Source organism: Paroedura picta, chromosome 12, assembly GCF_049243985.1.
Source record: "Paroedura picta isolate Pp20150507F chromosome 12, Ppicta_v3.0, whole genome shotgun sequence".
NCBI lineage: Eukaryota > Metazoa > Chordata > Lepidosauria > Squamata > Gekkonidae > Paroedura > Paroedura picta.
Window position 1 is genome coordinate 96,345 of NC_135380.1, and position 14,031 is coordinate 110,375.

General features: G+C 47.9%; 2 protein-coding genes across 9 annotated transcripts in view; both read left to right on the forward strand.

The window, feature by feature from the left end:
- The window catches only part of CEP164 (centrosomal protein 164), a 60,518-nt gene extending 56,174 nt beyond the window's left edge, over window positions 1–4,344 (forward strand). For all 8 annotated transcript variants that reach the window (XM_077306943.1, XM_077306940.1, XM_077306942.1 and 5 more), the window contains 2 exons: window positions 3,576–3,698; window positions 4,127–4,344. In XM_077306943.1, coding sequence (XP_077163058.1) covers window positions 3,576–3,698; window positions 4,127–4,226 — 223 coding nt within the window. In that variant the 3' untranslated portion in view covers window positions 4,227–4,344. The remainder of the gene's footprint in view (window positions 1–3,575; window positions 3,699–4,126) is intronic.
- A 1,399-nt stretch (window positions 4,345–5,743) lies between these two features.
- On the forward strand, window positions 5,744–12,866 carry LOC143822155 (uncharacterized). The gene is made up of 4 exons (XM_077306963.1): window positions 5,744–6,245; window positions 7,189–7,299; window positions 7,710–7,761; window positions 12,207–12,866. Exons 1-4 carry the CDS (start codon window positions 6,192–6,194, stop codon window positions 12,323–12,325), a joined length of 336 nt encoding a protein of 111 aa, XP_077163078.1. The 5' UTR covers window positions 5,744–6,191; the 3' UTR covers window positions 12,326–12,866.
- The last annotated feature ends 1,165 nt before the right edge of the window (window positions 12,867–14,031 follow it).

Sequence of the window (14,031 nt, forward strand, 5' to 3'; positions counted from 1 at the left end):
TGATGAGGAAGGGGCCTGATTGGTCCCTCCCGACAGACCATCGGCCGAGCCAATCGGCAGTCGCAAAGCGCCTGCCAATTGGCCCGGCCGATTCCTGCCCTTCCGACAAGGAAGCAACTGTGAGCCGCGCTCCGCGTGGCTTGCAGTTGCTTCCTTGCTGGCGGCCTGACACGTCGGGAGGCGCTTTGTGCCTCCCGACGCATCAGGCCGCCGACAGCCAAGGGAGCCCCGGCAGCCGCGCTTCGCCTGACTGCCGGGGGCTCCCTAACCTAGCGCCCACTGTATTAGTTGCAGCAGGCTTGATTACTAGTTTTTATATATTTGTTTAATTTATAATAATGCGCGGGAATTATTTTTTACATATTTATTTATATACTAGAATTAAAGCCTGTTGTAGCTGATACAACAGGCACTAGCGGGGGGGGGGGATAGCATTTCCTTTCTTGTGTGAATTAGGCCACAGAAACTGAAATGTCCCCCTGCCCTAATCCACATGGGGTAGTCACAGTGCACAGGTGTCCACCCTGCTCCTTCTGTCTCCATTTTTTTACTGTTGATATAATGTTATGTGCCCACATGCTTCTTTCAGTGTTGCTCCTTAGAAGATGAAGAAATGGATTTTTGTACCCTGCTGTTTACTACCAAAAGGAGTTTCTAAGTAGTTAACAAACACCTTTTCCCTTCATCTCCCCATAACAGACACCCTGTGAGGGATGTGGGGCTGTGAGAGGTCTGAGAGAACTGGGAATGGTCCACAGTCACCCAGCAGGCCTCAGGTACCTCTACGCAGTTTAAAATCGCCTTCCCTTCCTCTCCCCATAACAGACAACCTGTGAGGTTGGTGGGGCTGAGAGCTCTGAGAGAACTGAGAATGGCCCACAGTCACCCAGCAGGCCTCAGGTGTCTCTAAGCAGTTTAAAATTGCCTTTCCTTCTTTTGCCCAGAATCACAGAATCATAGAGTTGGAAGGGGCCATACAGGCCACCTAGTCCAACCCCCTGCTCAACGCAGGATCAGCCCAAAGCATCCTAAAGTATCCAAGAAAAGTGTGTATCCAACCTTTGCTTGAAGACTGCCAGTGAGGGGGAGCTCACCACCTCCTTAGGCAGCCTATTCCACTGCTGAACTACTCTGACTGAATTTTTTTCCCCTGATATCTACCCTGTATCGTTGTACTTGTAGTTTAAACCCATTACTGCGTGTCCTCTCCTCTGCAGCCAACGGAAACAACATCCTGCCCTCCTCCAAATGACAACCTTTCAAATACTTAAAGAGGGCTATCATGTCTCCTCTCACCCTCCTTTTCTCCAGGCTGAACATTCCCAAGTCCCTCAACCTATCTTCATAGGGCTTGGTCCCTTGACCCCAGATCATCCTCGTCGCTCTCCTCTGTACCCTTTCAATTTTATCCACATCCTTCTTGAAGTGAGGCCTCCAGAACTGCACACAGTACTCCAGGTGTGGTCTGACCAGTGCCGTATACAATGGGACTATGACATTACTGGCAGTCTTCAAGCAAAGGTTGGATACACACTTTTCTTGGATGCTTTAGGATGCTTTGGGCTGATCCTGCATTGAGCAGGGGGTTGGACTAGATGGCCTGTATGGCCCCTTCCAACTCTATGATTCTATGATCTTGTGATTTTGATGTGATGCCCCTATTGATACAGTCCTTCCCTCCATTTCCTGAACATATCCCTTTTCTTTCTTAGTTAATTTTGAAGTTCTTGGTTCATCCAAATAGGCTTCTTAGAGCTCCTGCAGTCTTTTCTTCTTTTTGGGATAGTCATAACAGACACCCTGTGAGGGATGTGGGGCTGTGAGAGGTCTGAGAGAACTGGGAATAGTCCACAGTTACCCAGCAGGCCTCAGGTCTCTCTAAGCAGTTTCAAATCCCATTCTTTCCTGTGAGGGAGGCTGATAGGGTGGGCGGAGGCGGTAGAAGCTGTCCCAGTCATGGTGCTGGCTGCACCCTGATTGGCCCGTATTCAAGGCTGGACACCCCGGACACACTCCTCCCACAGGGCCGTGTCACAAATATATAGAGGAACCATTATTTTTATATATTTTTATATTTTTTTTAATTTGTTACAAATTTATTGGATGATATGACCATATGAACCCCCCTCCTGATGGGTCTGAAGGGGATGGGAAGGGGAGGGGCCCCTAGTGGGCATATGCACATCTATGCTTCCCAACCATATTCTGCACAATCTGTCACTTCTGGGGTTTCTCAGGGGGTTCTCATTGGTAAAAAAAAAAGTTGAGAAAGGCTGAGTTATGGTGTCCATCTAGACCACCTTTCTAGGCTGGGATTAGGAGGCACTGTTTAGCAGTGGTTCTGGTCCTACTGGGTGGGCTGGGGGGTTCAAAAGGTGTCTGGGGGCAACTACAAGGTTCCATCTTGTCCTCTGTGATTTCTAACCTCTGCATGAAGCAGCAGGATGGGATCATCCAGAGAGTTGGACTGAGTTGTCAACAGTATGCAGATGACATGGCACTCTCTCACACTTCTGGCAGATCCCAGGGAGGCTGTGGAAATGCTGAACTCACACCTGAAAGCAGTTTGGGTTCATAAACTGAAATTCAACCCTGACAAATACTTAACAAGTGCTACTGGTCTGACGCAAGAAGAAGAAGAAGAAGAAGAGTTGGTTCTTATATGCCACTTTTCCCTACCCGAAGGAGGCTCAAAGCGGCTTACAGTCGCCTTCCCATTCCTCTCCCCACAACTGACACCCTGTGGGGTGGGTGAGGCTGAGAGAGCGCTGATATCACTGCTCGGTCAGAACAGTTTTATCAGTGCCGTGGCGAGCCCAAGGTCACCCAGCTGGTTGCATGTGGGGGAGCGCAGAATCGAACCCGGCATGCCAGATTAGAAGTCCACACTCCTAACCACTACACCAAACTGGCTCTCTTATGGTGGATGAAGTTGCGTGTCCCTTGAAGAAACGGGTCTGCTGACTGGGGATGCTCCTGGACTCAGGCCTGCTGCTGGATAAGCAGGCAACTGCTGTGGTCAGGAGTGCCTTTTTAGCACTTAAACATGTTAAGCAGCTGCAGCGTTTCCTAAACAGAGCAGATCTGCCCACTGTGGTGCAGGCCTTGGTTGCTTCTAGATTTTGGTTAGCCATTTGCATTACAATGCTGCTGGTTTCCTTGTTCTAGTCCATCTTGTTTATCACATTTGGTTGATGAGGCTAGCAGAACTGTCTTGAGCATTTTAGTGTAGCCAACTTGAAAAGTCTGTTGGGGACAGCTCAGTACTTCCTTTGGGAAAGGAATTACTCTACAGTTTCCTAATGACAGCTCACCAATGCCTTGACCAATCTCTTGTGCATTCATTTGTTTGTTCGTTCCAAAAGCTCATTTCAGCCTGTCTGAAGGGATGAAACTATGACTTTGGGCACTTGCTGCTTGACTGCCCCACAGCTCACTATATATGTTGACTCTTTTGCAATATTACTTCTGCAGCCTTCCGGAAAGGCAGGTGGGGGAAAGAGAGAGGCTGCTTCCAGTCCTCTTTCTCACTTGGAAGGATGTTTTCCTGATGAATTTCTCCTCCTTCCTGGCAGAGAACAAGTTTGCCTGTTCCAGCAGTGCCATTTTCAGACCCACGAGACAGAAATGCCGAATATCCAGGGTATGATTGAAGCCAACAAGAAATGGCTGGAAAGTTTCAAGCAAGATTGCAAGATGTATCCTTTAATTGGGCTCTCACTCCACCCCAAGGACAGAGGGCCTCCAGATCTGTAGGATGTCCCCCTACAAGGGCGGGGAGCAGGCATCATGAACTGGGTCTGCTGGGACAAAGGCAAGTAGTCCTTGTGTGCCAGTTTGGGAGAGGAGATGACTGAACATCCCCATGAGGCACTAGAGCTCCACAGGAGGGACAGTGAGGCTCTTTGGGCCAAGACAGCTTCAAGGCCTATGCAGGTTATGACTCATTGAAGGGGTGTGTACAAGAGAGAATAACTGTCCTTGGTGTATAATGCCAACATGTGTTGTTCTGCCTTGTAGGAGCATTCCTGCAGCATGGCTTAGGTATCTTCCATTCTCACGTTAGACAGACACTCTGCAGTTCTGCTGCCAGTCTGGTTTGGTTTTCCTTTACCCAAACTGCCAGGCCTCTTTTGCCAAGCTCACCAAAGGCAGCAGCAGTCCCCCCTGGACCAGTGTGGCTTGGCTTGGATGAGAGCAACCAACTCAAAGTCTTCCATTTTTGAACCATGGAGGGGGCAATGGAGACCAGAGAGCTCCAAGGCTCGCTGAAGTTCCCAGCCCCTCCCTCCTAGCAACCACGTCTTGGTATTGTTGTTGAGAATACATGGCATTAATTCTGAACTCAGCAGCCTCTGTGCATGCTTTGGTTTTGTCCACAGGGGCCTCCTGCCAGAAGAGTTCTCCTACCTCTGCAGGGTGGTGCAAATGACCAGGGCAAGGCTGTCTGTGATTTGATGACTGCACCAGGCAGCATGTTGAAAACTAGCCAGACAAAGGCTAGGGAAAGAAAAGGAGGGGAGGGGTGTTGTGAGTTTGGAGGGCACCAGTTGGCCCAGCCAGCAGAACAGATGGCTAAAGTCAACAGTTCAAGACTTGCAAATGTTTGACCTGGGTTGCCTACTCTCTAAAACTTGAATGCAGAATGCAGGCCTTGAATATCATTGTAGAAGATTCTGTCTGTTTGCCCAGAAACCAGTCACTTCAGAAGAAACATCTGCCTTTCTGATTGGTGGAACAGAAACCACATTAGGAATGATGCACGTTTATGTCTCCATGATGAATTGCTGCCTTTTCCCTGCCCCTACAGTGCTTCAGGCCTTGCCTGGGTGATAGATGGGTGCTCTCAGTTTTTCCCAGCAGATTCTGTGGGTTTGAAGAGCATCACTAGGCTTACCCCAGGTGTTGGAGGCCACATGGCACTCAAATCTTCCCAAAATCTCAGTCCCCCCAGATTCTGGGGAATTGTTCCTGGAACTGGGACCTGCTTCTGTTGTGAGGTATCAGCTGGAGATGGCAGTGTGGCCATGTTCCTTGTGTGTTGCGTGTCAGCTTATGCTGAACTCTGACACTTTCTGGGCCACATTGCTAGCTGCATGGCAAAGCAAAATGGCAGCTTGTTGGTTTTCTGGCTCCTGGGGGGGGGATGTGAAGCACAATCCTTGCTGAAGTTTCCTCAGAAGCATTCAGGCATGGGGGGCTTTTCCTGCCCTCCGTTGTGCCTGCTAGTACCATCCCTGTTAAATGGGCGCAGCCTATCTGATATTATCTTGGAGGCGTGACCAGTTATGGCTCATTGCATACCCCCAGGAAGTTGGCTGCTCTAGTGCCCATGCTTGGTTTCTGCTCCTCCTGCAGTTCTCACTTTCAGAGGGGCCTTCTGGAGTGGAGCCTTCATCATGGAGACTGTAGAAAGAAGTGATGTCACTGGGGCTGAGATGCTGCAGTGGGTTCAGCAGCCCCTTCCTGGTGTGTTATTGGACAGTAGAAAAGGCCCATTTTGGGGCATGTGACACAGTTTATCTTTCAATAAAAGGCTTCTTGTCTGTAGGCTGTATTTTGCATACCAATTAAATGAACTGTTTTGCATAACTCTGGTGATGTGTCACTTTTTTCTCTGCTGCAATGGTGTGTTGTCCCTTCACCCCCTCCCCTTGCCCATAGCTAGTGTTTCACAGACGGGCCTTCCACTCTGTTCTGCAAGTCGGGTTGAAAGAGTTGGTTCTGCCTTTTTCCCCATCACCATGAGCTGTGGGCCATTTTGCTCACAGTTTTAATTGGTTGCAGAATTTTGTCTTATTCCTTGAGTTAACAAGAGAAGCCCTTTTGGGGGTGGTTTTGATGTTGCTTTTCCCTATTTTTGAGCTGCAATGGGGTTGGCCCCTAGTTTAGCATTTAATCCCCGAGAAATCAAATGAATCCACTGGCTTCTCTGTAGCCCATAATCCCTGATCTGTTACTTTGTGTGTGTGTGGGGAGAGAGAGAATGTGGGGAGGGGAGGGGATGTGACATTCCCTAAGCTCAGGGATAAGAAGGGCCAGAGAACAAAGAGGTATTTCCACCAAGCCTGGCCTTCCCCCTAAGCTTATTAGGTCATTTGGGGGTGGTTGCCCTGTAGCAGCGCCAGAAGAGCCATTTCTCACGGACTAACCAGGGGAGAGCTGCCCGCTTGCAGACAACTCTCTTTACCATGCTGGCCACACTGATGACCGCACTCTTCTTTGTGGTGAAGGCTTTGAGGCAGGTGAGGCTTGCTTGACTTAGAGGCGCGGGCACTTCCTCCCTTTAGCCATGGCTGGCTTGATGTCTCTTTCTCTTGTCAAGGGAAACTCCTACTGCCCAACAGAGTGAAACAGAATCCAGCTGCTAAGAGCTTCCTTGCACTGTAGGAAGCAAGAGCTCCACAGACCTTCATAGGAGGAAGTTGTAGAAAAGGGCCGCTGTCACCCTTTGACTGCTGAATGCTTTTGTCCTTGAGCATTGGCAAGACAATTTTATTCTGGGTGGAGATTCTTGCTGCTGAGTTTCTGTTCCCACCATAGCCTGCCTGCCTGCCTGCCTGCCTGCCTGCCTGCCTGCCTGCCTGCCTGCCTTCCTTCCTTCCTTCCTTCCTTCCTTCCTTCCTTCCTTCCTTCCTTCCTTCCTTCCTTCCTTCCTTCCTTCCTTCCTTCCTTCCTTCCTTCCTTCCTTCCTTCCTTCCTTCCTTCCTTCCTTCCTTCCGCTAGTGGCTTACATTGTCTTCAGTGACATCTCGTGTGGAGACAAGAGTAATCTCTGCGGGGGAAGCAGTTTGAGCATGGCCTGTTGCTGCTTCCCAGCTGCCTTTGTGGGTGGGCTGACTGGCCAACAAAGAGGGGGATTCCTTTCCTGCCCACTGAAGGGATACTGTGGTGTGCTGGACAGGTCTTTAAAGGGTCCTTTCTAAGTATTTCCTCTTCTTGTAGTCAAAATGAAATGGGAAGTGCAGAAGTGTGTCCAACTTCCTCAGCCTCTGGCAGAAGAGGATTGTGGAAGAGGCCATGAAAGCTCTGAATCAGTGCAATTATTTTGTCTTTTGCAGCTAGCAAGTGACCCCTGCCATATACTATGTTGTTTAAGAGTAACTTGTGTGCTGCATGTAGGGTTCAAGAGTAGGGGAGAAGTGCCTGCTTTGCATTTTAATAAGCCCTTTCTTACCTCCCACCCAGCTTAGCCATGGCCTGTTTCATGAGGAACCACTTCCATACCTTGTGCATCAGCCCCTACCATGGCAGGTCCAATATGTGACTCAGAGCCGGCGGACCAGCCGAGACAGCGAGGTATGTGGTTCTCTGCTGGATGGGACACCAAGAGGGAGTCTCCATACCTGGGAAAGGTGGAACAGGACTGAGCTCAGTTGGAGAAGAAAGACCTTTTAAGATTGTAAAAAGTTATGCTCTGCACCATGCGCTGAATTGGGAGTCTTTGGCTAACAAAGACAGGGAACACAAAGGTGTGTATGTGTGTATGAGCTTGCACTTGCTGGCCGGGAAGAGGGAGGTGGGGCCTGGGTGTGTGTGTCCCATGCCAGGGAGGCAGGAACCTGGCTGAAACTAAGCAGGCCCACATCCAGTCAGTGCTTGGAAGGGAGATCAGGGAAACCTACATGAGCCAACATGAGCTCTGCCATGGAAGAAAGGTGGGAGGGAATTGTGTTGTTCATATTGACTCTGCTTTTTGTTCTTTCCAGAAAGGACAGAGTTCTCGGCATAACAGCATCTATTCAATTCCAGGACGAAGAGGTGAGGTCAAATGTCAAGCCGTGATTTTAAGGCCAAAAGGCCAAGTTGGAATGGAAACATTTCTCACTGACTTACTAGTGTCATGGGAATTTTGTCTACAAGAATCCCCTGCACTTGTTCTGGAGATGGGACTGCTCCTTGTACATGTAACTGCTACCTCCATGGGTTCTCCCCCTCCCCCATTGTCAGAGTTCACAGTAGCAGCTCAAAGTCATGTCCTGAGTAAAATAGATTTTCCTGCTGCTATTCTCAGTGGCTTTTGCGCTGTAATCGGATGAAAGGAGATGAAGAGGATAGAAAGACCAGCGGGTGCTGCTCTGTTTTTTTCTGTACATGAGCCAATGAGAATAATTGGTGTGTTTGACAGGGATAGCCAATGGACTATTTTGCAGAAGTTAGGCTGCTCTAAATTGGCTGTTGCTAGAATGCCCTTCTTGGTCTTCCTGATCCCCTAATTCTGTGGGCACATGACTGGGAGAAGGCCGTGCTGCTTAGGGACTGGATTTGTCCAATAGTGGAGAACACTGTCTGGCTTCTGGAGAACAAGGCTTCATCCTGCAACCTGTCTGTAAACACACTTGGGATGCCTTCCAGTAACTCTGTCCTGGCTGTCCTTCCACACCCAACTAGTGATTTGTGCCAAATAAATGTGCTCCCATTAGACCAGGTGTTAGCCCTGACAAGAGGGCTTCTTGGTTTGTTCAGCCTGGGATGTTCCACCTCAGCCATGAGTGTTTATATTTAGCTTACAGTCCACAAGTACCCTAAAATCTCATTCAAACATACTGCTGTCCAGAAGTACTCCCATCCAGAATGCATGCTTCTCATTTTTGTGACCCAGATGTACAACTCTACACTTCTCATTGAATTTCACCTTGTTCTCATTTACCCACCTTTCCAGCATGTTCAGATCGCATTGAACACTATATTATCTGGGGTGTTTGGAACTCCCCCAATCTAGTGTCATCTGCTAATGTAACGAAGAGTACCCCCACCCACTCATTCACATAAGGGATAAAAATGTTGAAAAGTACTGGACACAGTACTGAGCCCTATGGGACTCCGCTGCTCACCTCCCTCCAGTCTGATGAAACACCATTGATAACAACATTTTGGGTGTGGTTTTCTAGTAAGTTCCCTATCCACCTAACCATCTGAAAATCCAGTCTACAGTCCTTCAATTTATCCATCAGAACATAATGGGGAACCATGTCAAAAGCTTTATTGAAATCTAGGTAAACAACATCCACTGAGTTTTCATTATCTAATAAGACTGTCACCCAATCAAAGCAGGAAACCAGGTTGGTCTGACAGGACCTGTTGGAGATACATTTGTGCTGACTTCCCCAGATCAACAAATTATCCTTCAGATGATTGCAGATTGCTCCCTTTAAAATCATCTCCATTATCTTCACTGCAATTGAGGTCAGACTCACTGACCTGTAGTTTCCCAGATCATCTCCCTTTTTTGAAGATTGGAATGACATTTGCTCTCCTCCAGTCTTCTGGCACCTCTCCAGTCCTCCAAGAAGTCCTAAAGATTATTGTCAAGGGTTCTACAAGTTCTCCAGAAAGTTCTTTGAGTGCTCTTGGGTGTACACCATCTGGCCCAGGGGATTTGAACCCATCCAGTGCAGTCAGGTGCCTCCTGACAACCTCTCTGTCCATGTCAACATGCCACCCAGACACTATACTTTGCCTACTACCATCTCTAGATGTGTCTATATTCTTCTGGGAAAACAGAGGCAAAATATGTACCGAGCATTTCTGTTATAGTATCTCCAATTTCACCCAATTGTGGGCCTATTGCCTTGTTTACCTTACATTTGCTCCTCACATATCTGAAAAAGTTGTTATAGTGGGCTTCCCTGGCCAGTCTCAGCTCACTCCCAGCTTTGGTCTCTCTGATGTCTGACCTACAGGACTTCGTAACCTGTTGATAGTCTTATTTAGAGGTCTGTCCTTCTTTCCATTTCTTGCACATTTTCTTTTTCTTCCTTAGCTCCTCCTGAAGTTCTCTATTCATCTAAATAGGTTTCTTGGATCACTTACCATGTTTCCATCTTGCGTGAATAGTCATGGCTTGAGCATTCAATAGGTCTTGTTTAAAGAGAGCCCATCCATCATTCGATCCTTTCTTTTCCAGGATTCTGGGCCATGGGATGACTCTCATCATGTCTCTGAGTTTATTAAAGTCTGCTCTATGAAAGTCTAACAAACACCCCTGACTATAAACTTCCTTGGCCCCCCATCTTATAAGAAATGCTATGATATAGTCCCTCCCCAGGGTCTCTTTCAGCTCTTGCCTGTTGGTTAATATTAAGTTGAGTATGGTTAAGCCTGATAAATGAAATTGTCAACCAGGAAAGTCAGAAAGTTGCCTGATTCAGGATGTTTAGCAGTGTTTGTTTCCCAGCACACATCAGGGAAATTGAAATCACCCATAGTTTCAAGGACCTGTTGCCCTATCAAGCTCCTTAAGGAGGATAGCATCTACATCTTCACCCTGGTTAGGTGATCTGTAGCAGACACCAAACATCATATTCTTTGTTTTTCCCTCCCTTATCTTCACCCAGATACTTTCCAACAAAGTGTCACATGTGATAGAACCAGCCTGCTTTTGCCTTGCAGGCCCAGTTCCATCCTTGCCCACCTCCTGTTCTAGCTGGTTGCCAACTCCAGGTGGGTGGCAAAACAAACTCTCTGGGTCACCACCACCACTAGGCTATAGTACAGTGTTGCAGCTGGGAAAGCCAGGACCCCTAGCTACCTCTTCCACACCTGGAGTCTTGCGTCTGTGGTCTCCCATAGCCCCAGCACCTGAGCACTGTGGGGGATGAGATCCTGCAAGGGTTAACCCCTCTGGGTCTTCCCTTTGCACTGCCATGTTTCCAAGGCAGGAGAGCAATATGTGGATCAGAGAACCATGACCCACTACCAATTTATAAAATAAATAGTTTATAATATTAATCTTAAAATAAGATTTTTAAAAGCAGATCTTTAACACAGCACAGATTAAAGCAAAAGAGACAAAAGAAACTGGATGAAACACAATCTTCCTGTCCCTTTGCCAAACATACCCTATCTGATGTTGAGTACAGGGCAGGCACCTTTGCTTATAGAGGTTCCAAAGTCTCATTGCATTGCTCACATGTCCAAGATGGCTGTTCACCTCTTCTCCCAAGAGCAGGCTCCTTCCCTGATGATCAGCAGGTGAAAGGCCAAGAGCCAAAAGCCCCTTCCTGTGTTCAGGATCAGATATACTTTTCTGCCCCCTCCCACAGTAAGCCCCTCACCTAGGAAATACCGATCACATAAGGAGGTGGGGGACAGTATCTATAATTTACTGCTGGAAAAAAAATTAACCGTTGGAGTGTTGTTTTGTGGCTGGTGTAACTTTGAATCTTGCGAAGGTGCTAATGTTGAATTGTGTAATTTGTAAGCTGGAGTTAGTTATTTGAAAGATTTTTACATAAAAGAGTTATATATATTTTGAAAAATCAGCTGTATATATAGTGTTTTGTAGAATGGAGATAATTTAATAAAAAATATTTTACCTCCCAAAAAAATATTTTACCTCACCTAGGAATTCTGGGAAGAAGTCGCTCCCCCCCCCCCTCCAGGTACCTGGTTCCAGGCCAGGTCAATTAACATGTGAAAGGGAAGGTGATCAGGGGCTTAGCAGCCCCTCCCCTCCTCCCAGCCCAGAGGAAAGAACTATCCTTTTGAAATAGCATTCTGTCACATCTCTCTTATCTTCGCCCAGATACTTTCCAACAAAGTGCCACAAAATGAGCCAATGCAAGGCTTCCACAGTATTTTGTGAAAGCACATCTCCAAAATGCAGCAAGTAACCCAACTCCCCTGCTAGGTTCTATTGGCTTTCCAAAATTGCATGGAAAGGGAAGGCAGCTCCTCACAGTCCTAAGCAGAATGGCCCTTGCAGTTCTCTAAAAGGGAGTTCCTCCTTGTTCCTTTGGATAGGGGACTACAAGTCCAGTTGGTTATAAGTACAAATACCATCAATAAGCTGGCTTCCCTACATCTGTACGCCATCTAGAAACTCTTAACAACACTGTACCTCCCCTCTCTCCTATTCTCTCTAACAGGAGAATTCTGTGGCGTGTTTTGATAGAGTTTTTGATTGGTTTAAAAGGAAATTTGAATGCTTTAAATAGCTGCAATGTATAATTTATTATTTTACCTTGATGTGTTGTGAGCTACCCTGAGCCCTTGTGGAAGGGTGGCATATAAATTGGAAAAATAAATAGTTTGTGCTTGAACCAGTTTGCATCAGGTGCAAGGAGCTTTTCTGGTCAGCCTTGGTGAAAACAGCTGACAGCTGTTTCACCGTTGTGGGGAGGGGTTATGAAGAGACCCCCCCCCACATACTCACACAATTGGGGGTCATGTGACACCAAGCTGTTCTTCCTCTGTCTCCTTAGGTGATGGCAGTGCAGTGCCCAGCAGTGAGAGTGAGGAGTTGAATGATTCAGTGGAGAGGGCAGCAATGACCATCCAGACTCACTACCGCAGATACCAGCAGCACAAGCAGGGGATGTAGATCACCACCCACAGCATCGTCTCTCCCCCACCTCTTTTCTGTTTTGACAAGCAAGTGCTATGTGGTTTGGGGCTTTCTGTGGCAGGTCAGATTGGGGGGGGGGGACTTGCTCACACTGGGTTTTGTGTGCTAGTTGTATAGCCATGCCTGTGCCACACCTGGTGCCAGATGGCCTCATTTGTCTGGCTGCTTCTTTGATGACACCTGGCAGGTTTTTTACAAGTTCTTTCTTTGCCTTTGGAACTCACTTCTGCCATGTGTGTCTCATGGATTTCCTGGCTGTAGGCCCCTGTGTCCAAGGATGGTAGGGCTACAGACCCTTGGCCATCGTTTGAGTATTCATGACTGAGTAGCTCGGCTTCCACCTGAAGCCTTTCTGTGAGGAAAAGTATTTGGTTCTGTCATCTTACTGCTTTCACTGTTAGAAAGTTTCTTGTGATATTCAGTTGAAAGTTATCTATCCATCTCTTAACCCAGTGGAGGTAGTCTAATTTTGTCATCTGGAGCAGCAGAGAATAAATCCTTGCCCACTTCTGTGGAATGGTCCTTTTGTCTTCTCTTTGTCAACCTAATTGTGCCCATTCCCTTCACTTGCTCATCATAAGCTTCTTGACACACGGCTGAACCTGGCCCAGTTTGTCTCCCCCTTCCTTATACCATAGCAATCAAAGGAGGCCTGGCTGGGATGCTCTGCTTCTAGTAAAGGAGCCTAACATTTCAAGAGACATTTTTGCAGCCATATCACACTGCTACCTCGTGTTCCACTTAGAACAACCAACATCCTGAGTTCTGTTTCACCTATCCTGCAGCCAAGGCAGGAATTTCCCACCCTACAGCTGTGCATTTGAGTCAGTGTGACTCCTGCCTTAGGGGGTCAGTGCACAGAGGCATCTGATATCAAGCCCCGGTTAACTGAAGGGCAGTTGCTTTGTTTAGCAGGGACGTGATGGGGAGGGGGGGGAGTAGGGAAGGACCGTCCGTCACACTATAGCTGGTTTGTTCTTAGAGAGCACTTTGCAGTCCTTCTCACTGGCAGCTGTGAATCAGGCTGAAGAAGCCGCCCCCAAACAGCCCACACTGAGTCCTTTGTTGTTGAGATTTTGGACTCCCTGCCCTCCCTCTGCAGATGTTCACTGCCCCAGGCTTCCTCTAGCTTTGTTGCTGAAACCTCAGGCTGGCTCTATGCTTTTCAAGGGCCCAGGGAGACAAGCCTAACTGTCTCCTTTGTATGGCCCTCACTGGCACTTTTTCCTGTAGCGACTGCTGCATTAGCAAAGAGTGGCTGATGGGGGGCAAATGTTGGTGCACTCCCCCCTCCTTGCACCTTTACAAAGGAGAGGAGGGCTTAGAAGGTCAGAGGACACAGAAGGAAGTTTAACTTGGTACGTGCTCAACAACAAACTGGCTCTTCTCTCAGACTAGCAGCTGGTGCTACATTCACCGTAGGATTTATAGACCAGACTTTTGGTTGCAACCCTGATGGTATGACCCCTGTGTCTTTATGCCAGGGAATGAAAGACTCCTACAGTAGTTCTCTTGAGCAGAGCTGCAGGTGTCCCCGGACACCTACCCTGGGAGGCAAGAAGACCATGGGCCAGGGATTAGTCTCTCACTGTCAGGGTGCAAGCACTGGTCCAGCCAGACTTTGGCAGCTGGCCTGGGGAATTGTGCACCAGACCTATGGAGGGTAGCTTCTGTGTGCCTGG

Excerpts from the sequence above, each read along its gene's own strand:
- LOC143822155 (XM_077306963.1), top strand. The coding sequence starts at position 6,192 with ATGCTGGCCACACTGATGACCGCACTCTTCTTTGTGGTGAAGGCTTTG. Across the intron at positions 7,300-7,709 it reads GGACCAGCCGAGACAGCGAG|AAAGGACAGAGTTCTCGGCA; the intron begins GTATGTGGTTCT and ends TGTTCTTTCCAG. Across the intron at positions 7,762-12,206 it reads TTCAATTCCAGGACGAAGAG|GTGATGGCAGTGCAGTGCCC; the intron begins GTGAGGTCAAAT and ends CTGTCTCCTTAG.